The 27,306-nt window shown below is 48.8% G+C and overlaps 5 protein-coding genes and 1 non-coding gene across 6 annotated transcripts; 2 read left to right on the top strand and 4 right to left on the bottom strand.

The window, feature by feature from the left end:
- Positions 1-7,792: 7,792 nt before the first annotated feature.
- On the bottom strand, positions 7,793-9,621 carry QC764_510410 (uncharacterized protein). The gene is made up of 4 exons (XM_062948283.1): positions 9,008-9,621; positions 8,477-8,953; positions 8,216-8,407; positions 7,793-8,153 (listed from the first exon to the last, which is right to left on the bottom strand). Exons 1-4 carry the CDS (start codon positions 9,368-9,370, stop codon positions 7,998-8,000), a joined length of 1,188 nt encoding a protein of 395 aa, XP_062799829.1. The 5' UTR covers positions 9,371-9,621; the 3' UTR covers positions 7,793-7,997.
- A 605-nt stretch (positions 9,622-10,226) lies between these two features.
- QC764_510420 (uncharacterized protein) lies at positions 10,227-11,668 on the bottom strand. Its single transcript, XM_062948284.1, has 2 exons — positions 10,833-11,668; positions 10,227-10,778 (listed from the first exon to the last, which is right to left on the bottom strand). The coding sequence occupies exons 1-2, from the start codon at positions 11,637-11,639 to the stop codon at positions 10,293-10,295; spliced, it is 1,293 nt and encodes a 430-aa protein (XP_062799828.1). The 5' UTR covers positions 11,640-11,668; the 3' UTR covers positions 10,227-10,292.
- Positions 11,669-12,212: 544 nt separating this feature from the next.
- Positions 12,213-14,198, bottom strand: QC764_510430 (uncharacterized protein; the record flags this gene model as incomplete). The annotated part of the gene is made up of 1 exon (XM_062948285.1): positions 12,213-14,198. Exon 1 carries the CDS (start codon positions 13,839-13,841, stop codon positions 12,213-12,215), a length of 1,629 nt encoding a protein of 542 aa, XP_062799827.1. The 5' UTR covers positions 13,842-14,198.
- QC764_0087610 lies at positions 14,001-14,087 on the bottom strand. The gene has a single exon. It is a non-coding gene; the product is annotated as a tRNA-Lys (tRNA).
- A 942-nt stretch (positions 14,199-15,140) lies between the features above and the next one.
- Positions 15,141-16,860, top strand: QC764_510440 (uncharacterized protein). The gene is made up of 2 exons (XM_062948286.1): positions 15,141-16,475; positions 16,539-16,860. The coding sequence occupies exons 1-2, from the start codon at positions 15,223-15,225 to the stop codon at positions 16,564-16,566; spliced, it is 1,281 nt and encodes a 426-aa protein (XP_062799826.1). The 5' UTR covers positions 15,141-15,222; the 3' UTR covers positions 16,567-16,860.
- Positions 16,861-22,641: 5,781 nt separating this feature from the next.
- QC764_0087580 (uncharacterized protein) lies at positions 22,642-24,618 on the top strand. Its single transcript, XM_062940887.1, has 2 exons — positions 22,642-24,129; positions 24,186-24,618. Exons 1-2 carry the CDS (start codon positions 22,759-22,761, stop codon positions 24,408-24,410), a joined length of 1,596 nt encoding a protein of 531 aa, XP_062799825.1. The 5' UTR covers positions 22,642-22,758; the 3' UTR covers positions 24,411-24,618.
- The last annotated feature ends 2,688 nt before the right edge of the window (positions 24,619-27,306 follow it).

The following is a 27,306-nucleotide window of genomic DNA, read 5'->3' as shown; positions in this document are numbered from 1 at the left end:
ATATACGTATTAAGTCCTCGATCTAGCGACCGTACGCCTATTTTAGCGGCCTAAAGTAATTAATATCGAGTGGCTAGAGGAGGTAGGAGGAATATAAAAGTATATAAAACGTAATAATGTTATTCTACTGGTAGTAGCGCTCGAATTCGGTTAAGTAATAGCTTTCGTGGCTATCGAGGATTAGTAACCGGTATTTACCTTTTATACGGGACGCTATATAATAATCGAAGTACTTAATTTAATTTAGGCCTACCGGATTAATAATCTAACTATTATCGGTAATTACAATACGTTAAGTAAACGGTAGATTATACTCGGTATATTAGTTAGTAAAGTAATACTACGCGGCTAAAATAATAAAGGGAAAGATAGCCTGGCCGAGGGCATTAACTTCCTAGATTACCGTTACCTATTCGCGGTTATTAGGCTAAGCTAATTTTACTTTACTAAGGCCGTCCGAGGTTATAATTACTATACTTACGAAAATAATACCTATTATAAACCTAGTTTCGTTAAAGTAATAAATATCGTTATTTATAATACTATACTTAGCTTTAGTGTTCCGTACGAGCGTAAACTACTCGGTAATAACCTTTAAATCCTCGTACTTAGCCCTCTAGTAGTCGTATTTACGCGTAAAACGCATACAGAGCTATAATTAGCGTTTAACGAAGTTATATATCTAGAGTTTACTAATAGGGTACGCGTCGCGTACGCGTAATAGTTAGTTAGCCATATCTTCCACACTACATAATCTTAGTGGAAAAGCTCGCGTATATAGCTCAATAACGTATTAAATAATAGTATCTTTTTTAAATTAAGTAAGCTTTTTCGATTTAGGCGTAATATCGCGTCGTGTAGGCCGGCTAGCGCGCCGACGCCCTAGAGTCTTACGATCGACTCTATAGATCTTAGCTGCGGCTCGTTCGCTTAGATTCTTACCGTTTTGAAGCGCTTGGAGGGCTAAGATTATGTGGGCTTCATTTAAATTAGAAGGCATCTTGGATGGTTAAGGAAATTATTGTTGAGTGCGAAGGTGTTATGTCACGAAGGAAGTGGGTCACTCGCTTATATGGGTCACTCGCTTATAATATACGTTATTAATAAGTTTTTTAATTTATATTTTATTATTAACTAGATTACGGTTAGCTATAGATATAAGTAAAATAAAGTAAGTATAATAAAATACTAGCGAAAAAACGGCTTAATTATTAAGTTTTTAAAGTATAATAAAAAGTTAATATACGTTAAATAAAACTAAAAAAGGACCTAAACTACTATACTTAATTGTATTTTATAAAACACGACGGTCCTTTCCCCCAGGGTTATCTTTAAATGTAAAGACCTTTAGAAGTAATAGTTTAAGCATTAATTAAATAAAGATTAATATATAATTATATTAAAGAATAATTGAACTAGTTATGTCTTTACCGTTAATTAATTTAAAATAGCTTTCATATTAAAACCTGCACTTAAAGATTTATTAAAACTATATTTTTTTATTTATAATAATTATAATTTATATATTACTAACGACTTTGTAATCCGGTACTATAGGAATAATTTTTGGTTTCTTTTCCTACTCTCTTACTACTTTTATAATCCTTTAACCCCTTGATATTAATTACTTTTCTAGTATAAATCAACTACGTCACGCTTGAATCTTTTGTCCGCCGCCAGTCTGGGACGCCGTCGTGGTTCGGGCAGGATAGGAATCTGTACACCTACCGAGATGGTCTCTGCGAGATGATAGATGAGTTGGTGCAGGTTGTGCGTGAGGCTGCCAGGGTGTTTGTGAAGTATCCTAGGTAGGTCTATTCCCCGTGATTATATGCCAGAAGAGCGCTAACTGTTGATGCCACGGGCATTGCAGTGAAGAGCAGCGCCGTCTGTGGAGCATGGACCAGGCTGCTCGAGCGTGGATGGCATACATGAACGGGCACATAAGGATGCATATTAACTCTCCGAGGCGGAGTACGGCGGGTTTGAAGACCGCCGTCCAGGACAGAGAGGCATGGGTGAAGTTGAAGGCTGACATACGTGAAAACATGGGGCAGGCGCGCATATAATGCTGCTTTCGGTTCCCATCATCGTTATCTTTTACACGAGTGTGAAAGCGGTATGACGAAGACTAGATACTTACCTCAGAGATCAGACCTTTAACTCCGTTCAAAATACTCGTCTGGAGGCTGTTTGTCGTAACCATCACTCACATCAGGCTGATTATCCTCACGTTCATTGCGCCAGAGCCGCTAGCATATCCCTGATGATAGTCCCAGTCATCACCATCGGTCACAGCTGACGGGTCAGGTTCAACTTCAAGAGCCTCCATACACTCCTCGTCCGAGGCCAGTTAGTCATGAGTATCGTCATGCTCAGGCCGGCATAAATCGTATCAGAGGTTCCACAGGAAACGAGCGCACCCGTAAGCCTCCTTTGCAGCATCGGGGCGGTCCATGTTGAGGATGGCTCTGATGGGGTTAATAAATTGCAGCAGGTGGACTCTGAACGGGAGGAGGGGGGTCGGCGCGGCGGTGATTGGGATATTTGAGGTAGGAGTCGTCGATGCGCTTTTTCAGCTCATTAGACACGGCCTTGGGCGACCGTTCCTGGTGTTTGTACTATGGATCTAAGAGCTGGAGGGAGGTCTGAAATGACGGGTCAATAATCGTGCAAATCTCGAACGCAAGAAACAGGTTACGCCTAGCCTTTGACCTTTGTGGGTTGCTCAGTAATGAACCGGACCGTGAGCCGTTTTATAGATTTCACATCCCGTATGTCTGTTAAGGTCCTCGGGCGCCTACTGGGTCTGGACCGCCACTCGGGCCGAATTATAACCTGAATGTGCGGCGGAAGGTCTGAGAAAGGCAAGGTTAGCTGTCGAGGGATGCCATCAACATAAGCCGTACGAAGTCTACGTAATGTAGGTGCACAGGAACTTACCACAGAATAGGTTGTTCTTAATGATAAAAGATCCGAAAATATCATGAATCTGGGAGATCAAACGAAAGTGCTACCTCTTTCCAACGAAGCGACGAATGGACGAGGGGACGTTTCGGACGTAGTTGTAGTGCATCCATTCTTCCGCAGTCTTCCTCCTGAGCCGTCTGGCTGCCGACTTTTGGTTTGGAGGTTCTTTCGTATGGAGAATTGGTCCATAAACTAGAGGAAAGACTGAGGGTGGGCACTGGCGACCAGGGCTAATAGTATTGGCTTCTCCCCATCGTTGGTATGCATTAAATGATGCGGAAAAGCTTAGACTGTTGAACGAGAAAGGAATGTTGTTGGCGGTGGGTGGGGGAATGATTACCCCTTTGCCTAGAAAATATAGAAATGGGATCTGCAATGTTTGTTGACGATGAGGTCTATGTATGAGCCAGTTGCTTCGACTTAGATAGGTACCTTGATTGCCCCGTAAGTTTTATATTTGAGCTAAGTAAGGCTTAGTCTCGTGTGTTTCCCTCAAGATACTTTAGCCGCTGCTGGCGGGTGTCTAGACGAGCTTGGAACGTTTCTCCATTCCATCCCGCCAGTCATTGTTTCCATTGCGCAAGTCTTTTCGAGCTTGTCCACCCTTGTCTTCATGGTGTTGATACACAACACTCGCAATGAAGACCGCAATGAAGACCGCCACGTTAAGAGGTATCACCATCCTCGTTCTCTCCTTCCTCAGTATACCATCATTGCTTCGCTTCAAAAAGCAAGTCATACACCCCAGCAAGGGCGTCTTTGTGATCAATTTCGGAAATCTCTCGAATGGGCTCGACGAACCACGCGGTTTCTTTGGGCTATGTCGTCGTTACTGACACCGCTATGCGTGTAATCGTAGTTTTCTACGTTTTTTCGCTGGCATGACATCTTCATCACGAGGACCAACCTGGTCCACAAGCCCTTTCAGCGCCTGGCGTATTGCAACAACCACCGCTCTGTTCCCTTATCAGCCCGCATCTTGGCTTCTTCCTCGAGCCTTTCCAGCTCAGCTTTCCACGCCCAGCGATGTCTGGCTTCCTTTCTTTTCCCAATCAAATCGGTTATCAACTCGTCAAGCTGAACATCTCTGTCGGCAGAGCCATAGAAATCATGACAGACGGAGGCCTCGTTGAAACACCAAGCCCGGAGCTCCAAAGCAAGCATGTAAGCCTGCTTGAGAGAGTTCGCATGATCAATATCGGCAATCTTTCGGATTGGTTCTATGAACTTCGACATGGCGAAGCACAGGTCATCGTTGGAAATTTCGGTCTTTTTAGGCCAAAACATTTTGGTTTAAAGTGGTGACGCGACGATGGCAATGCTTTTGAGCAGTGATTTGGCCAAAGTTCGAGGGCTGGGGCGGGATACGAAGAGGTCTTGAAGGGAAGAGGGTGCATCTGATACACTACGTCAGTTCAAAATGGTCAAGGAGAGTCAAACATGAAGTTTGGTCGTGCGTACTCGCTGCAACAAACTGCTGGTCAACAAGGCCAATAACCTGAGCAAGTTGAGCTTTTAGGAGAGCATTTTCTTCATCAAGTCTTTCATGTCCCTCGGTTCGTTTTTGTCTTGCCAAAAATCTTTGAACCGCTTCGTCTTTTCTGAGCCGGACCAGCTGCCGCGGTCCTTGAAACTGGAGTGTTCTTCGGTGCCAGCCTGTCTAGATCCATGTCTGGAGGTAGCCTGAGGCGGACTTGGTCTTGCTGATCGATCAGTGAATGTAGCTGGCTGAACAGAAAAGGAGAAGAGGGCAGCGCGGAGGGAAAATGCGAGCGCATCTCATCATGTATTAAGCTTTCTCTTGGTGTGTGTTCCGCCCGATACCGTGTTCAATTCAATCACCTGCCAACAAAAAAGTTGACTCAAGCCCAACTCAGTTCAGATCAGCCACCAAATCCTCATTTTCTTTCTTTGGCTTCAGCGTGACAAATCCCATTTCCACCAAGGTGAGTGCCCCCCCCAGCTATTCGGGGGTGGATCTGCAAGCAAGTCCAACGCCTTGCTTTCAGGAAGCCAATCCGTAATCCCCATATCCTCACGGTCCTCTTGCCACTCACGGAAGTCCTACGCCGCTTGCCGGTACTTTAGGCCGCCGTTTTCCTGACTCGGAGTCTCCGAGTCTGCACACTTTTTGATAACTTCGGCACACAACTCATCAAGAATATGGTCTTACTTTCTGATGGACTCGGGACAGCGGCCATCATCCTCAACACTAACATCATCCTCAACACTAACATCATCCTCAACACTAACATCATCCTCAACACTAACAGCTACCTCCTCCTCCACGGGCTTCTCCTCGCTGCTAATTCGAGACATGATCCGCTGAGCTGCAATTGCTGCAGACCCCGTACTAGAGCAGAGTACGTGAGGGCTTTGAAAGACTGAGCAGGTTCTGAAAGGTCAACAGGTTAGTCTGATAGGATCTGATAAGATGGCTTTGACGGTATACCTTTGGCGAGGTAATCCTCGGGACTGGACCGGGGTTCGCGTTTCTTCTTCGTCGAATCCGACATATCCATCGGCTGGGAGGGGCTGTCGTCATTGGGTTTTGTGTTTCCGGCGAGAAGGGCCATCAAGAATGAAGGGGGCGTTCCAATCGTCGTCGGTGCATGTGTGTTCCACAAGACGCGTGACCGGGGTTGTCCAAAGCAACAAGTGGCCCTCTCACCATTTTATTTTACTGTCGTGTTCCTTTGAACCGTGTCAAATGACGTCCGGTTGAGATATGTGTTGTTGGGTTGAGGGCTTGGCTGGTTGTTGGTCAGCTGGATGCCAAGCAGGTTGGCGGCACATGAGACCTCACAGAATATATCCATCCACTGTCATACAACTCGCAGCAAACTCAACTTTTATTCTTGAGCTAACATGGCAGATTACCTGTGAAGGTGTGGCGTATGGCTTGGCCCGCCTTGGCTCCTGCAGGCTCGCAAGAGCAGCGTGGCTTACGGGTATACCAATATAGCCTCAGACGGAGAAAGAGGTCTACGCTCTTTTATCTGGCTTTGGCGCAATTTTCTGGCTCTAATAGAGTATTATAAAACTCAAGAGAGCTTACGGAAGGCCTTTGAAGCTCTTGGAAGGATACGGTCTTTTTAGTGGTGCTCTCGGTCTATATAAGCTGCCTTTCTTACGCTCTCTAGGGTAGGCTTTTCTTCTTCAGACAGACATTAATCAATGTACTAATACAACTGGGATCTCCAAGTTCCACATTACCTAATGTGGTAGCTTACTCAGCCTCATTTCTTACTCCCAATTCATCACAACGACAACGGCTCAGCATAACACGCCTCATCACACCGAACCTCCCGTTCCTTTGATCGTTCCAGCAAAATAGAGTAGCACTCATGGACCTTCCAGTCACGAAGGTGATGTCCAGCTTCCATCCTCCGTCGGATGAGACTTGCTGGAAAATAATCATAGTTTTCTATTGTGCTGGTCGATAGGCAACTTTTGTCACTAGCCTCGGATATTTCACGGATCCCAGGGATGAATCGCCACGTGGCGTGTTTCAGGGTGTGGTTGTTGTACAGGCCGAACGGGTCCACCACGGGCTTCAAAGTTAAGAATTGAGAAACTCTAGGGGGGCATTACCCTAAGTATCGATGAGCAGCAATGGGAAACAAGAGAAAGTGATGCGACGCTCTGCAGATTCTAACGCCACCTCAGAACCAGGATCTTTACATCAGCCATTCGAAGCTGTTAAGCCATTGCCCACATACAATCTCAGTTATAGCGCGAGCGGCCTGACTCCGGAGAGCTCTCTAGCCTTGGAAAAACTCCACACATGATCCCCAACAGTCGCCGTGATTCGTCAAACCACGATTCTGAGGTGTGTTCCCCCAAACAGGAGACCTGTCGTGCTCGCCATTCCGCAGTCATTTTGTCCAAGTCGCCTTTCACATCCCAGCAGGGTCCCAAATTGTCTCTAACGACCGATAATCCCTCCCAGTACCTGATCAAACCAACGGACGGCCCAGTCCGAGCCACCAGACAATCGGTCAGTTTCCACCACTTCTTCCCGGGACACCATCAGTAACCCTTCAGAATGCTCCTCCTCGAAGCTCATAAAGAGTCTGCACAAGGGAAGTAAACTTCTCTAGCCCTTGGGTCAGAGTCGAATTGTATATACCAGCTGTTGAAGACACCCCTTCATAGAGAGGCGCTGCTGCAGCATGGATGCGCAATCTGAATTGGTTGGCAAGGGACAACGACCCAATATGTTGGCGAAGAAGCATCATGAGTCGAGGTTTTGGCGCCAGTATATCCATGCGATGTCATTAGTGATCGATGAGCAAATTGGCGGTTTATCAAGCAAGGGAGATACAGCATGCTACTACTCACATTCAATATCGTGATCTTTTTCGCAAGCTCCTTCTCACCGAGCTCCTGGAAATAGAGTGAATACAAGGTATCCATACCCATGGCGTCTGCCAGGTTGCTTGGGATTTCGTCGCGCGAAAGGTTCCATTTTTTTTCGAGGCCAAGAACAGCATCAGGACCGCCTGGGCCGTGTTTTGGTGAGGTAAACGGTGGATTGTCGCTTTGGGTGACTTGTGATGTAGCGACCAGCTGTCGGTTGTCCTCGTCCTCTGCTGGGTGCCCCGCCGGGCTTGTGGGTGAGGCTACTCGCTTGCTACTGCTAATGCTGAGTTATCGTCATGGAGAGAGGCTTTGCGCTTTCGGGAGTAGGGGGGGCATGATGCCGATGAAGTCACGACCAGTTGCGTCGTGTTTTGGTTTGTCAAGAACGCGCCTTGCAAACGGGGACAAATAGACGGCGATCGTGCACAGGCAAAAAACAAAAAGGACGAAAACGGAGTGGATGATAGAGTGGCACTAAGCCGAATTGAACATGTATGAATCTGACTGATATGTAGTCACAGTGGGATCGCGGTGTTTCTCTACGAAGCCAACACAATTGCCCAACACTTCCTAACTGTCTTGCTACGACATCTCCTGAGGTGCAGCAAATATGCCAGTCCTTAACTGCTTGTAAATGATAAACACCATCATCCTCGTCTCACTTACACATAGACAAAACAGAACGGGCTTCCCGCAACCGTACTCATCAACTCCTTCAACTTCCTCGGCGGCTGATGAGGCAACACATCGATGCTGTCTTCCACAGTAACATTAGGACTAGGCGGGATGTTGAGCCACGTGCCAGTCCCAAAGACGTCCTGTCCGAAGCCAAGTCAGCTTTCATATCACACAACAAACGACTCCGCTCAGCAGAACTCACACTCCGACTCTCCAAATCCAACATCTGCCAAATCCAATAAACCCTATCCAACTGCCCATGCGTCAACCAAAAAGCAGGATCATACGGCGAAATCACCGGATCAGCAGCATGCCCGCCCACCCCGCCAATCGACGAATGCCCACCACCATGAACACCCATCGGCTTGGTCGGTACCCATCTCGGATCCCCTTCCTATACCACTCGGCATGTCAGCAGCACTCCCCCTTCCTGTTACCTTTCAATCCAGTCAGAAGCACTCACAGCATTGACGTGAAACTCAAAGATATCCCCACTCCCCAAAATCAACTCAGTACTATTCCTAAAACTCGCCCACCTCTCAATCCCCCCCTTGTTCAAATCCCTAATCAAACACCTCTCATTGTCCCCCCTCCCATCCTCCGGCTCGACAGGGAACGTCTCCGTCATGTTGAACGGCCCAAGTCTGACTTTATGATGGACAAACGGACCGGTCTTGACGCATCCACCTCCCGTCCCGGGTGGGATGATGATTTCCGGTGTGAGGGGGTCGATCCAAGGGATTGAAAAAGGGGGGCGGTTAGGGATGAACTCGCCGTCACCACCTAACGATGTGTCGGAACCGTCAAAGACGGGGGAGAGATGGGGCCCGGTTATGTCGAGGCCCCATTCCCAGTAGGGGAGCCCTGCGGTCCAGCCGCAGGCGGAGAGTTCCGTTTCGTAGGTGTGGAGGTAGTAGCGGTGGAAGAGGAGGAAGGTTCCCTGTGAGGATTAGTAAAGTGGGAAAAAGGGGGGCGGAGGAGAAGGGCAGCGAACGCTGTTGTGAACGAGACCGCTTCTTCGCGCATGGGCCCAGACGATGTCATCGTATAATGACTTGGCGCCGGGGACTTCCCCCGGAGGGAGCGTGCTGGGTTTTGCCATGATGCACTTGACCGCGGCGATGAACTTTCTGCGGTCGGACTTGGAGATGGTGCGCCATTCGCGGCGGTATTTCACTTTGGAGGGGGTGCATGTGCCGCTGAATTTGGTGAGGGCTTTGGCGAGGGCGATACCATTGAGGGCTTTGAGGGCGACGCCGGAGTCGATTGCTTTTTGCTTGAAGTCCTCGAGCTTGGGGTGCAGAGCCGTGGCTAGGCCGGCAGTTTGGAGGAGAAGGTAACCTGTGAGGAGCTTCATGATGGCTGTGCGTGAAGATTGGGGACGAGGTGCCGTGGAAGCTCTGTCTGAACAATTCCCGCGAGGAGCTTGTGTTATTTATGCTTGCCACAATCTCAACTTTTTCTCCTGCCGGGATGTTGGCCCGCGCATCTTTGGCACCATCCAATAGTCCATGTAAGCACATGCAAGTTCTTCATGATGCCTCCACGTTGGTTGGGTGCCACTGAGAGGTTCGGTTCTGCGAGGGTCTTGCCGCCCAGCCATCTCCAACTCGATAGTGTGTATGATAATGGGCACTCCGTGTGGCAATTCATACTGTCGGCCCTATGAGGAGTCCATCCGATAGGACCTGCTCACTCGCTACCCGGCAGCCAATGCTGATACCGGGATTAATTTCTACGGTACATCTGCAGTCAGCAGCATTGGCAGGGTCTCTTGGCAGCCACAACGTGGGATTGAGCTCTTAGCCGGCATTTCAGTTCTGATGGTGGGTGTCACGACAGTGCCTATTGTTTCTAGACCACGCCTCAGGAGCGGGGTGGTAGGACAAATGTAGAGCTCATGAGGTTTATCTCCATGGAACTGGTGCTTTTTGGCCCGCTTATCTAATGTTGCATTTGCTGTTCTGTCAGTCTTATATGCTGATTCGTCAACACTCGGTTGACACCTTGCATAAGCTGGCGCCAGTCAGAACAAGCGCGGCCGGCGCTCAGTCAAGCTCGGCAGGTAACATCAAGGAAAATGGGGCCTGGGTTACCCCTAGAGTCCAATTTACCACGGCATCGGACGCTCAAGCTCGGGTCGGCACATCCTGCGTGACTGGCCCGGTCGGTCCCACTATACACACGGGTGATAATGACTGTGACAGTTCTCATCGTTAAGCAGATCTCATCATTAGGTTCTTATATACAATGTTGCACAAATCCCCCTTTTGACCCCGTTACTCAATCGTGATGGGAATCTTGCCAGTGTGCTTCTTGGCCCACATGTACTCATAAGCCTCCTTCGCCTTTTCAAGAGTAAAGACTGTCTTGTCCATGACAGGGTGGATGTCATGCTTCTCAATCTCGGCACACATGGCCTCAAGCTGCTCGCGAGAGCCGACGTATACACCACGGACAGTGCAGACACGAGAAAGGGTCTCGAGAATGTTGTCCTTGGGAGCCGCGCCGCCGAGGAATCCAATGACGGAGATGACACCCTCCATCTTAACAGCGCTCAAGCTCTGGGTGAAAGTGTCGGCACCGCCAACCTCAATAACATGCTCAACACCCTCACCACCGGGGGTCAACTTACGGGCAGTCTCACCCCAGTTGACATCTTCCCTGTAGTTAATGACGTGGTCGGCGCCCAACTTCTTAAGCATCTCGGCCTTCTCGGCGGTAGATGTCGTCGCGATGACATGCGCGCCAGCAGCCTTGGCAAACTGTTTTCTGTTAGCACGCCCCCATGTTTCATTTGTTGAAAGAGAAATTCTTACCTGCAGAGCAAACAAACTAACACCACCAGTACCCTGGGTGACAACCCACTGGCCCTTCTTCAACGGCTTCAGACCATAAAGAGCGTTCCAGCTCGTAAGACCAGCACAGACAAGCGAAGCCGACTCGACGTAGTTCAAGTTGCTGGGCATCTTGGCGACACCAGTCTCGGCAAAAGTACCATACTGCCTCAAGGTGCCGTCGAAGCAGCCGCCAAGACCGGTCTTGCTGGCCGCAATGTCCATATCACCTCTCTGATGGCCCTGGTTAAAGAGGGTGAGGACCTTGTCGCCTTTTTTCCACTTTGTGACCTTGGACCCAACAGCGACAACCTCGCCGGCGCCGTCGGAGCAGGCTACTACTGGGAGGTTGAGCGGGAAGGGATACATTCCCCTGGGGATGATGAGATCGCGGTAGTTGAGTGAGGCGCCGCGAAGGTGGACGAGGACCTCATGGTCGCCGGGGGTGGGGACGGGAGCGTCTTGGTAGACGAGGCCGTCGAGGCCCTTGTCGGCTCCGGTGATGAGCCACTGCTTCTGGGTCTTGGGGATGGACATTGTGATGACTGGTGATGAATCGTGTGAAAGCTGAGATTGGAGACGTGATAGGGGGTGAAAGGGGGTTGTGGGGTATGAATTGAGAATGAGAGAGTAAAATGGATGAACAGGTTCTAGGTCGAGACGAGCCAGAGGGCTTTTATATCTGTTCAAACAAAACAAGCTCCTACCTCCTCTGGGGTCACAATTTGGTCGGTTGTCGTCCGGGTCCCGCAGATATGCAACGTCATAGCTACGATACCACGATGCCATGTGGAGACATTTTCTCTTGGGAGAATCCCCGGTCGAGCCCCAGAGTGTTGTTGGTCATCAGCATGATGAGTAAGCTCTAAAGTTAATGTCTGGGTTGTTAGAGTGCATGCATAATGGCAAACAGTCAGCAGAGAGTGGTCTGCCCATGTTTTTTTGATGTCGCCAATGCTCACATCACACCTCATGAATAACGCCCATCCCTGACAATGCTTTCTAATTGGTTTTGCTTAGGTACGAATTTTAACTCAATGCCATATCGCTGATGTTGTAGTCAGCATCGAGCTACACGGGCAATTGGGAAAAGGTTTCGCCGACAAAAACAGACCCACCATTATCGACATCTAGAAAATGAAGAGTTTTCCCCATTCTTCGACTCCAGTCTTGCTTTGTAAGATCGGTTTTGCTATCTTCCAGAAGAAAAAAGGTGGCCCCACTAGCACGGTTCTGGAATATTCTTTGTGATTGCTTGGTGGAGCCACCATGAGAGTTGTTCGATTCGATTGTAACTATGCCAAGCCATGCACTTCTCTTAAACAATAACACCATGGTGTTCCATCACTGCTGGACATAGAGTTACACCATCTCCATCGCAAAACTCTTGACCTTCACCTCGCCTCCCAGTGCCTTGGTCGCAAAGTTGAAAACGCCATATCTATATCCAGTAAAGTATCGCCAAGAGTTGCTCATGGCGAAGGCGGGTCCAAGATTCGTGAAAGTCCTGCCATCGGTGCTGTAAGAGAAGATGACTTGTCGTCCAGTGTTCGTCCCGAAGGCGGGCGTGATATCGGCTTGAATTCGGAGCCAGATCTCTCCGGTGACAGACGGCCCAGTCGCCGCCACTCGACCGGTAGAACTTGTTGTCCATGAACCCTCAACCAAGTTCAAGTTGTCAACCATGACGATCGACGCAGTGTTTCCGGTCTTGTGAATGCCAATGTAGGCAGCCTTGTCCCGGAAGAGCACAGCGCCAGCTCGATCGCCATCCCTCATAGCTCCAACATCAATCCTAAAAGTACCCCTCGACTTCGGCCCAACAATCCGATGTGTAAGAGTGTTCCTCGCGGCAAACAAATCCCCCGTCACCGTCGCCGTCTTCAAAACCAGCCCATCACTCAACGACCACTTCCCATTATCAGGATTATGATTCCATTCCCACTCCGGGCCCAACTTCCCCCCCTTAAACTCATCAACCCTCGGCCCCAACACATTCACCTTTCTAGTCGTGTTCACTGGCAAAGGATACGTCCTCCCCCATCCATTCCCCCCATCCCTAACCACAATCGGCCACCCATCACCCCCCCACGTCAACGGCGCGGCTACAGGAATCCTCCCTCCGGGATAAGCATCCAAAAACCCCAAATAAAACCACCTCCCATCCTCCGTATCCACAATCCCCCCCTGATGCGCAAACCCCGCACTCGACAAAGGCCCCCCAATCCTATCAACCAACACCCGTCTCTCGAACGGCCCCCACGGACTCTTGCCCCTAAGTACAAACTGCGCATCCGCCGGTCTGGTAACCCAAACATAGTACTCCCCGTTCCGCTTATACAACCTCGCCCCTTCCAGCGTCATATCACCACTAGTATAAACAACCTGATTCCTCACCTCTTTCAAATCCCCATTCTGGTCCACCACTAACTGCGCCATCCTAATCTGGGTGTTTCCATAAACGACGTAAACTTGCGAGTCGTCATTGTCATCAAAAAACAACCCCGCGTCGTAGTAGCAGTTGCTAATCACCGGCCGGGGGGACCAGTTCCATGCTTGGGGGGGGACCTCCCCCCCGTTTTGGCGCGCGTTGCCGCCCGGGCTGGTCCAGATGTGGGTTTTGGATCCGTCGATGCAGCCGAGCCAGTAGAAGGTGTCGGTTGAGGGGCGATAGCGGAGGGTGCTGGCCCAAATGCCTTTTACGTAGGCTCTTGAGCCCGAGGTCAAATTGTAGGCGTTGGCGGGGGAAAAGTTGAGGTAGGGGACTGAGTGGGTGACTGCTTCCCAGTTGGCGAGGTCAAAGGAGCGGAGCAGGGGGGCGCCGGGGGAGTACGCAAAGGTGGAGGAGGAGTAGTAGAATGTGTGGCCGATGCGGAAGACGTCGAGGTCGGGGTGGTCTTGCCAGATGACGGGGTTGGTGAGGGTTGTTTGGGAGAGGGCTTGACGGGGAAGGAGGAGGAGGAGGGTGGTGATGAGCGTGTGGAGGAACATTGTGATGGTTTGGAGGGCCGTGGTGGTGGACGAGACATCTTGGTTCTTGATGGATGGTTCAGGGGGTGTTTAAGTATCTCCAAGATGGAACAACCCCAAAAACAGGACGGAGGATACAGAGTGGAAAAAAAGAAAAAAGATCGTCATTGACGGGAATTGAGCCCGACGTGGGGGTCGAACCCACAACCTTGAGATTTCGGAGTACTCCATAAGAGTCTCACGCTCTACCGATTGAGCTAGCCGGGCGGCTAGGTAATTGTTAGTGCACTGCCGCGCATTTAGCACTCATGTAAGCCGGACCAGACGACTCCGCAAGGTAGTCCCTGAGAGACAGCCAAAGATATTAGTTGACATTGCCATTCAAATTCTCCGTGGTCTTATGCCCTTTGGTTTTTTTGGGCACTTGCGAGCCCTAGAATATTTCTCCGCCAGTCGTGGGAATTCATTCACCTCTTGCAAGCGCGCCAATCACTGGCAATGCTACGGCAGATCAACCTGCCCCTCTTCGCGCTCGTTAACGCTAGGCGACCCGGCAAGTTGTTTCCATGTGGTGTAAAAACCGATGCATCTGAGCCGTCCAGGGAGGGGTTCAGGTTGTTGTGTTCCCTCGGCATGGCGATAAAGTCCCGTTGTTGAACAGCTTCAATAGCTTCGGTTAGGCGGGGTAGTTGTCGTGATCGGACAATGTCCCGCCCGGCCTTTAACAAAGAATAGCGTGCCTTTGCCACCACGTCGGAGTAGTTCCCGCTCCCTTGCCGCTGCAGCTATGTACGGAGCTTGATCATATCTGAAAACATTCCGGTTTGCAATAGCCTCTTATAGTTCTGTTGTTGTTGAATATTCCTCGGAATATCACAACATATGTTTCATTCAGCTACCTGTAGTCTAGCGAGGCTGGTTCTCAAGCCACGTATACTTTGTAGACAAGAGTATGGCGGTTTGCAGAACAATGCTGCTGCTTGGCTTTCGTCCTCGGGAGGAGATCATCAGACGTCGTTGTTGTGTCTTGCTTGCGTCCAGAAGCTTGCTGACCGATCTTCACCATGGACAAAGACCTTTGACACTTTAATGACAGTCAGCTGCAATGATCTTGCACGGGATTGGTCGGTCTTGCCTTTCCGGACCAGTGAGATTGATGAGCTGCTGACGAGTCTCTTTGTTTCAGGCCTACCCCACCGATGGAAGCTTGCTATCCCCGAAGGTGAGCATCTAGAACTTGGGGTGGCATTTCCAGTGTCGCTTCTTTGTGACGGATCCCCTGCTTTATAGCCAAGACGATGCTTCTGTGAAGCAAAAAAAACAGGCGCCATGCCCTGAACCTGTTCAGGATCTTGCACCACGCCATTCCGTATCACCGTCTCAATCTCGCCGTCTAGTCACCATGTCTGAAGCCGCTGTATCCAAGGGTGGCTATGGAGAGGCTCTCATCCCCTGGCAGGCCTTCCACGGCGTCGTCTGGACTCTGACGGGAGTCAACTTGATCACCCTGAGCGTCCGGCTCGTGACAAGATGGAGGACGTTCCGCAAGCTCTTCTGGGACGACATCCTGGTTATTTTTGCTTGGCTTATAATCTTTGTAAACTCGGTGGTGTGGGCAACACAGTGGTGGAATATGTATGCCATCGTTTGGTGGGGATCTGGGAAGCAGCCACTCCCGCCTCCGCTCAAGGATATCAGACAGTGGATGGATTGCATGCTGGCCATGCAGCTGCTCGTCTTCGTCTGCATCTTCATTGTCAAGCTCGCCCTCCTGCTCTTCTTCAAGCGACTCTACGGTAATTCCGAAACGAGGCGACAGCGAATATACTGGTGGAGCTGCGTAGTCGCTTGCGCAATCGTCTTCATCCTCTCCATGACGATTATTCAGTACAAGTGTTACATGAACGACTTTATATATCAAAATGACCACTGCAACAGCGGTTGGTTCGTCACTGAATCCCTCATCATCTCGACCATTCTCACAGCCTTCAGCATCATAACTGATTTCATGATTCTGGTCATTCCTGTCAGTATGGTCTGGAATCTCAAAATCCGGCGGAAGAAGAAGGCAGCGTTGATTGGCTTGTTTTCTCTCACCATCATCACCGTATTTGTGGGCATCGTACGCGTCTCCATCCTTTACACGACTCGCTTCAATCAGGGCGCTATCGACCCTGTAGCCTTCATCTTCTGGTGGTCGGTGGAAGCCTATATCAATTTGTTGATCGCCTGTCTTTCCTCTTTCCCTCAACTTTTTGTCCGCTCCAAGCCCCGGCAAGCAGAAAAGCCAGCTCCGACGGCAAGCATGATTGAGCGTGTCCGACGACGCATGGCGAGGGGCGGAAGACCACCGACTCGACCTGACCCAATCTTGTTCACAAAAGACACCGACTTCACTAAAACTACCAGCGGAGCTACTAGGACAACCTCGAACATAATCCACACGGCATCTCGAGTGAGGCCTGAGCTGGAGGTGGAGACTGGCGACACTTCGGTCCCTAATCTGGTGCCCAAGCAGGGATGGACTGGAGCAGCCACCACCACTACGCAGATATCATCTCCTGTGGGAAATGACGATAGAGTGAGCGAGCCCGAGTCAGGAGTCATGCAGAGACTCGAGTACAAGGTCGATCGAACCAATGAAAAGGCAACCAAGTAAGTTCTTCAACAAGAGCAGATTGCTAAGAGTCTTTAGATTGTATGCTGACTGGAAAACAGGCCCCAGCAAAACGATAGCCCTGTCTAGCCGCGACTTTCCCTCATTGGGCCTCTCTTGTTTTCTTTAGGCAGTAAACATGGAGACATCAATGAGGCGAGGTTCTTACCAGATCACCACGACGCTTCAAACTCAGCCTACAATATCTTGCTCCTTTTTTTATCTCTGGTTGTATCTTTGGGTTTTAAGTTACACTGAAGAATGCCTTGATTTCATATCAGATTTGTGCCCGGAACGGCGTGACTTGTACATAACCCAATCGTTCAACGGTATAATATTACTGAATAAACGCTTGACAGAGACCTGTTTGTGTGGCAAACCGCGGCAATGGGAGGGGTTGAGATCGGGCATCCTATCAAGCCCCTGGTATCATCAGCACAAACGCCGTTGACGCTATTTGGTTGGTCAAGTGAAATCATTCATGTGATGTACTTGCTTCTTCTGCCAACTTTCTCAACACCTCACGAATCTGCCAACTCTTGCCTCAATAGCGTGCCCAAGAATCTCAGCAAAAAAAAAAAAAAAGAAGAAGGACTAACACCTCAAAGATTCAAACTTACCTGGACCGCGCGCGCCATTAACACATCTCCAAAAGACAATCTCGAGAATAGATATCCCAGGGTAGGCAATAAGTCAAGCCAAGACAAGTCTAGGGTCTTCTTTACCTTGACTTAACTAAACTTACTTTTTACTTACTTAATACCCTTACTGGCTTGGGGTGCGGCTACAGGCTTAAGGTCTTCCCGATCAGAGGGTGATGAAATGGGACTCTCGGAGGATTCGGGGGTTCAAAGGTCATGTATATAAGCGGTCTGCTTTGGACATTCTATTTTAGACAGGACATCGACTTCTATTTTCTTCGCATTTCAAGCCTTGCACGCGTGCAGGCAATTCTGGCCCTCTGATCAGGCCATTCCGGTGATTATTATGTGGCCTGCGAGCCCAGAGTGTCTTTTCTTTGTCTTGCGTGAAGTGCGGTTGTGACGAACTCCTATCTAGAACCTCTAAAAGGGATACTAGTTAAAGGCACTTCTGAACAATCTGGGTTCGGTATAGCTAAACAGTATACAATAAATAGCTTATTTTAATCATAATATTTTAGATACAAACGATTATAATTTAAAATTATTATATATTACGGAACTATCTATCTACACTAGCCAGTTCCTTTGTATATACCTCAATCCTCCAGGTACCTCCGTACCTGGCTCACCACGCTCAGTTGCTGAGCTGACTGAGCCGGCTCAGCTCTGCTAAGAGGTGAGCGACCCGTCGTTGCATCTTACTTGATTGGTTCTTCACGGCCTGCTGCAGTCTCTACTCTGCCTTGCAATATGGTTGGTCTGTGACAGCGGCCTGCGAGCGAGCCACTGTCACGCAGGTGTGTTCATTCAAGGACCTGTTGAGGGTATATTTTGTGGTGTTGTAGTTGCTTCTTTGTGTTTTCTCAGCATTTCAATATACATCATTACGCAGCTAATATTATAACTTGTATGAAACCTAAACATCGTTTTTCTAATCAAAGGTAACGTACATTATCAGCGAGTGACCCATATCAGCGAGTGACCCACTTTCTACGCGACGCGACATCTTTGCACTTCACAACAACTTTCCTCTACCATCCAAAATGCCCACTACTTCAAACGAAAGCCAGATAATCTTAGCCCTCCAAGCTCTTCAAAATGACGAGAATCTAAGCGAACGAGCTGCAACTAAAATTTACGGAGTCGACCGTAAAACACTAGGGCGTCGCCGCATCGGCAAGCCTGCACGACGCGATATAACACCTAATTCGAAGAAGCTCACTCAATCAGAAGAGGAGGCTATTGTCCAATACATTATTGAGCTATGTGCGCGAGCTTTTCCACCCAGATTGCGTGGTGTGGAAGATATGGCCAACCAACTGCTACGCGTACGCGATGCGCCCCCTGTCGGTAAGCTCTGGGTACATCGATTTGTTAAACGCCAACCAGAGCTCCGTACGCGCTTTACGCGTAAATACGACTACCAGAGGGCCAAATGCGAGGATCCAAAAGTTATTAGCGAGTGGTTCGCGCTTATACGGAACACTAAGGCCAAGTACGGTATTGTAGATAACGATATCTACAACTTCGACGAGACTGGGTTTATGATGGGTATTATCTTCGCGGGTATGGTAGTTACGACCTCAGACGGCCTTAGCAAGGCGAAACTGGCCCAGCCTGGCAACCGCGAATGGGCAACGGTAATCCAGGGAGTTAATGCCTCGGCTGGGCCATCCCTCCTTTCATTATCTTAGCCGCGCAGTACCACCTTGCCAACTGGTATACCGAGTGCAACCTACCGTCTACCTGGCGCATCGCAACTACCGATAATGGCTGGACTACCAATGCGGTAGGCCTAGATTGGATTAAACACTTCGACCATTATATAGCGTCCCGTATAAAGGGCAAATACCGGTTATTAATCCTTAACGGCCACGAAAGCCACTACTCGACCGAATTCGAGCGCTACTGCCAGCAGAATAACATTATTACGCTCTACATGCCTCTATATTCCTCCCACTTCCTCCAGCTACTCGATGTTGGCTGCTTTGGGCCGCTAAAATAGGCGTACGGCCGCCAGATCGAGGACTTAATGCGCATGTATATCAACCACGTAAGCAAGCTCGAGTTCCTCTATGCCTTCCGCGAGGCCTTCTACGCCTCTATAACGGAGAAGAATATACAGGGTGGCTTTGCAGGTGCTGGCCTTATACCATACGATCCAGAGAAGGTGCTTTTTAAGCTAGATGTAAAGCTTTGTACGCTAACACCTCCAAACTCACGGCCCGGCACTGCATAACCTTAGGTCTCCCAAACACCATACAACCCTCGAGAAGCCAATTCACAGTCAACGCTTATTAAGACTCGCATTGCTAACCATCAAAATAGCTCTCCGACTTTAATGTTGGCTGCGGTAGACCAGCTTACTAAGGGTACAATAGCTATAATGCACTAGGTGGCTCTCCTTCGTGCAGAGGTCTCGTCGCTCCGTAAGGCCAATGAGGCATTAAGCAAACGCCGGAGAGCTAAAAAAAACACGCGTAAGGCTTGGAGGGTTACTTACTGTACAAGAGGCACAGGATCTACTGGATCAGAAGGCCGTGGATAGGGAGGGAGTGTAAGAAACGCAGCCGGAAAGTAGTAATGCAGGGGGGGCTCGTACGAAGGTTCGGTGCTGTAGTGTGTGCGGCAAGCCTGGCCATAATGCGCGCACTTGCCAGGAGGCTGCAGAAGCATCTGATTCAGCTGTTTCTGATGTAATTATAGTTAATTCCTTATGTTGATGTGGTATAATTGAGGATGGTTTGTTAGGGTGTGGTGGGAGGTGGGTCACTCGCTGATATGGGTCACTCGCTGATAATGTACGTTATTGCTTCTAATTTACTAATGGCATTTAAATATTAATTAACGATAGTTATTAAAGTTACTATAGAACTTAGTAATATTAAATTCAGCAATAAACTTGCTTGCAATATAAACAATAATACAGTAAAATTAAAAATTATATACAAAATAATGAACGTAATAACGGCCAAATAATACGCAAAAAGAAAGAAAAGATAAAACTGTCCAAATTTGATAAAGCTTTGATAAGGATTAGATAAGGACGTATGTTAGCTGCTGTGAGCAAGCACAAGCTAGTCGCCTGTTACTTGACTGGCTTGCCAAGCACCTACTATATCCAAGGTATGGGTCCCACATTTTTTTTAAGTGGGATGCTTGCTCGACAGCCTCTTTTAATTTTGATCATTTTTTTCACACACTTTTACAGTATACCCACCGGTAGAGTATTACTAAGGAAACGTAAGTGATAAAGCAAATTCGAATAATTTTAAAAAAAAGTATAATACAAGCTATTTGAAAAAGAACTAATTAGTGTAATTTAACATATTAAAATATAGAATCCTTACTTTAGGTAAAGCCAAATAATTAGTCGCAGTACCTTTAACTATAAATCTAATAGTAATAACTTTAATATTATATCTAGTATATTACGGCTTTTTATAAAAAGTTAAAAATAGCAAAGCTTACCGAATTTACAAGTTAAACTAATAGGAACGCTTAATTTGGCTTAACCAAAAATGGGCTTTACTTAACTTAACTTATGTACTTAACGAGTACAACTACTTCATCCGCGACAAGGGCCTCTTCAACTCGGCATTTCTCGAACTCCTCCGCCCCATCCGAGCCGCCATGGGGATGGACGATCCTGACGCGATAAAGGAGGCATACAAGCTTACCTGTTTCCTACGTGGTCGGTGGTATCATGGTATTGTGATCGAGGGGATAGGTTCATGTTTCTTAGCAGCGATCATGAGCATGAGGACGGTGACGATTTGAAATCCGAGGCCAAAGAATAGGTACGGCCGTGGAAAGGACTCGGTCGGAAAGTACGATCATCTGCTTGATGAATTGTGTGTGGAGGCTGTCCAGAGGTATGCGGAAGTGGAGAATGATCCCCGGTGGGACGCAGAGGCGATGAGGTTCTGGGAGCAGCAGGAGGAGCCATTCCATGCAGCTTGCCGAGTTCTGGGATGCCTTCGCACGCCGACTAAACTTTGCCGAAACCATCAAGGAATTGGACTTTGCTAGAGTACAATTGGATAAACAAATTGGATTTGTGCATGACCAGGCTTTAAACCAGGCTATTAGACTTCTCGGAGCTGTTAGAGAGTGCTTATTGTGTCGAAGAAGGAGGTAACGAGCTTCCATAAGAGGTCGGACAGAAAGTTTGATGAGCTGCTTAAGGACTTGATTCACTCAGCCAATGTGGAGGGTGTGGGGATAAACAGGACGAATCTTCAGCACTCGTTGGAATATGAGGCCGAGGCCCATGCTGAAAGGGGTCTTCACGACTGGTTTTTACAGACGCGCTAGTATTTGGATAAGATGATGGAGCTTTGATGAATGTGGTGTAGATTTCAGGTTGTGAACGTCGATATAGGGGTTGGAAACGAGAGGGTTGATGTCGAATTGCTTGCGAATACTTCATTGTAGCATTCTCTTCGGAGATACAGTCGACTGTCTTCAACGTCGACCCCATTCTGTGACATCGCTCTTGACTTGGACACGAAAAGGCTTCTCTGCGCTGTTGGCATAGGTTACAGTGGGATTTAGCCAGCCAATAATTATTTGGCTGTGCGACTGCATGTTTTGGGCACCAACCTCGTCTCTCGTCATCAACAGCACTGTCCGTTTGTCTCTGGACTCTATTTCCCACATCACAAAACTGAACGTTCCATTCAAGAAGATCAATCCACCATGTCTTCCATTGACAAGACAGTCATGGAGTCCAACAATGGCACCGCAACAGCGGATGAGGGGCATCCCATTCCCACCATCACATCCTACCGCGACCTCACCATCATCGAGTCCCTTTGAGATCCAGTCACTGGCATAGAAAAATCCTGCATGTTCTACCATGTCACCGCTGATGAAAGTGTACATTACGGATGACCACGAGAAACAAGAGAGACCCGCATTTGATGAGTTCACCCAGCTCCTGCAGCGAATCGGAGACGAAGTGATTTTCCCTCAAATCCCACGCGACGTCAAGCTCAAAATCGCGCCTGACCACCTCGATGGCCTCAACGCTCCCGATGGGTTTGGGGCTGCGCGCCGTAGATTACAGTCGTGCGAAACGCCGGGATAGTATGAGGAGGTTTTTCGTCGTTCGCAGAAGAAACATGATGAGTATGCATTCCGGAAATTGGATGAGTGGTTAAAGGAGAAGCAGGATGGAAACAAATGGGGGAAGGTGAACGAGTCTCCGGCAGAGACTGATAGCTCTGTACCACAGATCTAGGGTAGTCAGGGGCTCGGGGTAAGCAGGTTCTGCATTGAACTTGCTTGGTCATAATGACCTCTCCCTGGCAGTCTCGATGAGGTTCGAATCAATGTCTTCTTTCCCGCAGCATTTGGTCCGTTACTAGTATTCGGCTGACATGTGAGTTGTATGTCGGTGTGCACAGTCAGCATTATTCCCATAGTGCCGCTGTTACCTCTCCTTTGAGGCATGTTCAGCGATGATCATGCACTGCCGAGAGACCCACAGACTCCGATTCTCCGAATCATATCAACACTTCTGATTTGTCAAACGTGGTCTGATGAAACAGTATGCAAGGCATTTGGGCTGTGCGGGATGGAACCTAATCACTGGCGAGATAACCAGATTTGTGACATGAATCGAGACATTTAAATGCTCCTGTCTTCGCAAAACCCTCAGGACTTCCTATTGTCTTTTACTCCTAAGACGAAAATGGATCTCTTGCTAGACAAACGCCTGACCATGAGTTGGACTCTGGCCATCCAGATACTCTTAGCAACCATCACCTCCATCATCATCTACCGCCGCCACCTCCACCCCCTCTCCTCCATCCCCGGCCCACCCTTCGCCTCCATCTCCCGCCTCTGGCACATCTACCACATCCTCAAAGGTGACCAAAACCTTCAGCTCGTCTCTCTCCACAACAAACACGGGCACTTTGTCCGCCTCGCCCACAATGAAGTCTCCGTTTCCCATCCCGAAGCCATCAAGAAAATCCTCGGGAGTCAGCTCAAGAAAGGTCCCTGGTACCGCATGACTGCCATTCCAGACTATCGCTTCCAGAGTCCCATGGCGATCACCGACCCAAAAAAGAAAATGGAGAAAAGCAAGGCTTTTGCTTCGGGGTATGCCCTCACCAACGTGCTGCGGTCAGAGCCTCAGCTCGACAACGTCATCTCTTTGCTTCTTGGCCATCTTGATGGTTTTGCCAGGACGGGGAGGGAGGTGGGTTTGGATAAGTATTTTACGTTCACTTCGTTCGATGTAGCGGGGGAGGTCCTCTTTTCGAGTCAATTCGGTTTCCTCGAGACAGGGACTGATGTCGGTAATGCGATTGCGAATGGATACTGGCTGTCAATGTACGCGTCTGCCATGGCGTTTTTTTATCACATCCACGTCGCGTTATTGGGGAACCCGTTTATCACCTGGCTTAATATCCTACCGTATGGACATCTCTTTGATACAGCCATCAAAGCGATGAGAGCCCGTTTACAGGACAAGAGAGACGAATCAAGGTTTGATAGTGTGGAGTATTGGTTTAGGGCGATGGAAAAGCATCCTGAGAAGATAAAGTGGAGGGATGTACAGGCTGTTACTGTCAGTACGGTGGGAGCGGCAAGTGAGACTGTTAGTTGCGCGTTGCAGAGTTTTGTGTACTACATGATACGGACTCCTGGGGCTTGGGAAAGGGCTAGGAAAGAGGTGATCGAGCTGCAGGAGAAGGAAGGGGGACGAGAGAAAAGGGTGGTTAGCTGGGGGCAGGCGAAGAGGTTGGTTTATCTGCAGGCTTGTTTGAAGGAGGGGCTGAGGATGTTTGCACCTGTGCCGATGAACTTGCCTAGGGTGGTGGGACCTGAGGGATTGGAGATCGGGGGGAGGCGCTTTGAGAAGGGGTCGATTTTGTCTGTGAATTCTTGGGTTATGCATTTGTCGGAAGAGATATGGGGGAAGGACGCCGGGGAGTTCAAGCCAGAGAGGTGGTTGACAGAGGATACAGGAGAATTGGACAAGTGGTTTATGCCTGTGAGTGAAAGCCTTTAGTGATGTTGTTAGGAAAACTGACTGACTGATGTGTACAGTGGGGTTATGGCTACAACTCTTGCCCCGGACAAAATATTGCAAGACTTGAAATGAGCAAGATTGCGGCCACACTGGTCAGGGACTATGACATCTCACAGGTAAATCCGGAGCAGGAGTGGAAGTGGCAAGCCTTTTTCACGGTTGTCCAACACTCGTGGCCTTGCTACATCAAAGCCAGGAAGACCACAACTAATGAATCAGGTTGTAAGGTACCATGGCATTAAAATAGTGAAGACAGTATACTAGCAATACAAACAGCTGGTATTTACCTAGGTACTAGGTACCTAAGTTGCGTTTTCTATAAGCATACTAAGAACGCTATGGCAAAAGCTAACTGCCTATTCATCAACAAAACCTCCTGTGGCCGTCTGCCTTCAATCTGTGTACCAATTGAATGCCATTAGGCATCTAATCCTTTAAATCTTTCGTCAGCTGAATCAACACTTGGGCGTCTTTGGAGCTATTTGCTCCGGCCTCCCGATGCTGTTCCTCATCCTAGACAGAAATTCGTGCAGGTCGAAAGAGTCCGAATCCTGTATGGATTCCAAGTCCTCCACCAGCGAAAACAGAAAAATTAGTAGTGCCCAGTCAAACCTGCCAGATGCTACTGCCTCGAAGAAATTGCAGTGCCCGTTGAAACAGCTCGTAAACAAATCGAGACTTTCTTGGGGCACCAAATATGTTCCTTGTAGGTCTTGCAGAGCCCTGATACTTTTGTGTGAAAGAGAAGACGGATCGGGCAGGATGTTTTTCAGTCTCTGAAGGCTCTCATAATGTCCGATCTCAGCAGATAGCTTCAAATGTCTATCCGCTAGCTCGTACAAGAACTTGTCCCAGATCAGGATTTGAGGTCTATGGTGATCCTGGTTCTCGGGGTGGAGTGAACAAAGTCGAATCAGCTGAATAAAGTTCTCGAGGGGGTAATCCAACCACGTTGTTATACCATCATGCGTACCCCATATGGCCCGCAGGGTGTTGAAGTCAATCACGTTTTCCAAAGGAGCCAGCCATCTCTTCCGTGCTGATTTTCTTTCAGGTAGTTGTGTCAGGTCTGGCACAGCCTCGGTAGGGGGATCCTCACCGTTCGGCAGTTTGCCCGTTTGGTGCAAGACGCCAAAACAACCATCGCAACAAGTGATGGGGAAAATGAAAGGCACAAATCTCTCCCTACGCTCGTGATCCATACCATAACTTCTATGGGGTCGAAGCAAAAACATCTGTAAACATTTTTGCTCACCACAGACGCAGCAGTCGTGAAGGTCTTGCGCGTCTACCTGGAAGTCGTCCCAATTGGGTCGCAACAGAATGGATTTCTCATCCAAGACGGAGTGCTTACATCCTTACATGGACGTAGCTATCCCCGTCACCTGAATGTGACTCATGATCCAAGGTAACGGATGATGCTGACCTCCCGACGGTCGCCGGCGAGGATGGATCACGTCGTGCCGACTTCCCGTTCGCTAACTTTCCGCCTTTCTCGGGAGGCGATGTGATATATCTAAAAGGAGTTGAACACTCATCAAAGTCATCGGACTTGGTAGGCCTCAGAGAAGCGGCCTCAGCATGCCAGTGTCTCTGTTTTTCTTGCCACTTTCCCTTTTGTGACATTTTTTCCAGAAAGGTGACGGATTGCGCAGAAGTCGAACAAGCCTTGACACGCACTCGAGTGTCTCGGTGTTCCTGTCGTAAATGTGCCTTCATGGATTCAATATCAATCGTCTGGGTGAACTTATGTTGCTTCAATGCAAGCCACAGGGCATCGGGCTTCTGGGCATCAGCACCGCTGGCATCGAATGCGTCTTGGAAAATGGTCCTGAGGTAAACAGAGCTCAGATTGATGCCGGCTTGGGCAGAATCTACTCCCTTCGCCAGGGCTGTTCGGAGCGCTTCAGAAAGCCTCTCTCCCTCCCCTGCGGTCTCGGAAGTAATAATTATGGCGTCAAGGGCAGTGGCGGAGCCAAGAAAATCAAAAATTTCGTCAGATGGCAGCGAGTGACTGTAAAGATCCTCCATGTTGATGGTCTCGCCGTCACGAAGCTTGATGACATGACGGTCCGGTAACTCTGGCTTGGGAATGGAGACCTTGACCAAGTCATCATACATGATTTCAATCAGATCCCCCCATTTCGTATCTTTACACAGTCGAGTGACCCGCCGCTCATTAGGAATAACTCTCGAAAAATAACCCTTGGCCTCGAAGACTCAGACGATGCCGGTCTGAATATCATGAAACAAGAAGATGTCGTGGGCGCAATCCCATAAACGGATATGCCGACTGAGACATTACAATGGAAGGGTGACGAGTGACGGTGTCTGTGTCCAAAGACAATGACTACTGCAGCAATACTGTGGACCATTTTCGCGAAAGTGGTTGGTGAATTTCTGTAGCTCATCCCTTCCAATCTCTCCATCCGTCATAAGAAACCATACCAGGGAATTCGGTAGTATCTTTAGACTTTCTGTGCCCTCAAACAAGGCAGCCGGTCTGGTCCCATACATGTGCTTCAGTGTACCGATGGTCCTGCGATCACACGGAGGGTGGGCAATATAGTTCCAAGGGAGAATGGGGGATGACCATTGATCCTCAAGAAGGTCGGAGATCTTGATTATGGCGTTCTTCTTTGCAACTAGAGCTCCATTCGGGTAGGTACTCCCAGAGACATCAACTGCAAAAGTCGGTATGAGCTTGGAGAGAGGCTTGTCCCCACCAGTATCATCTCTGGTTTGGAGTGTGAGGGATCTGAAAGAACTTGAGGGTTGAGGGGAAGTGGCAGAAGGAGGAATTGAAATTGGAACTTGCATCTTAATGTCTCCTGAGGAACCAGCGCAGAGCTTCTGACGTGACGCGGAGCGAAGATACTGAAGGGAACAAGATATGAATAAAACTCCACATCCAGTGGTGAACCCATTTATGGGTCCCGGTGTCTGCAATGAACAACAAGGAGGGCAAGAAAAACTTCCACATGGCTAGACTCACGAAAACCGAAACCAAACATAAAAATGGGGAAAACACCCAAACATGACCCCTGAAACCCTGAATCATCTGTGGACCCACTACCACACCCATACCCCCTATGCTTGATCACACCACAAACCAACATTGATCTCACAATCATCCTG

This window comes from Podospora pseudoanserina, chromosome 5, assembly GCF_035222485.1.
Source record: "Podospora pseudoanserina strain CBS 124.78 chromosome 5, whole genome shotgun sequence".
Classification (NCBI taxonomy): Eukaryota; Fungi; Ascomycota; class Sordariomycetes; order Sordariales; family Podosporaceae; genus Podospora; species Podospora pseudoanserina.
The sequence above is the reverse complement of the archived record's forward strand: the minus strand, read 5'-3'. Positions and strand labels throughout refer to the sequence as shown.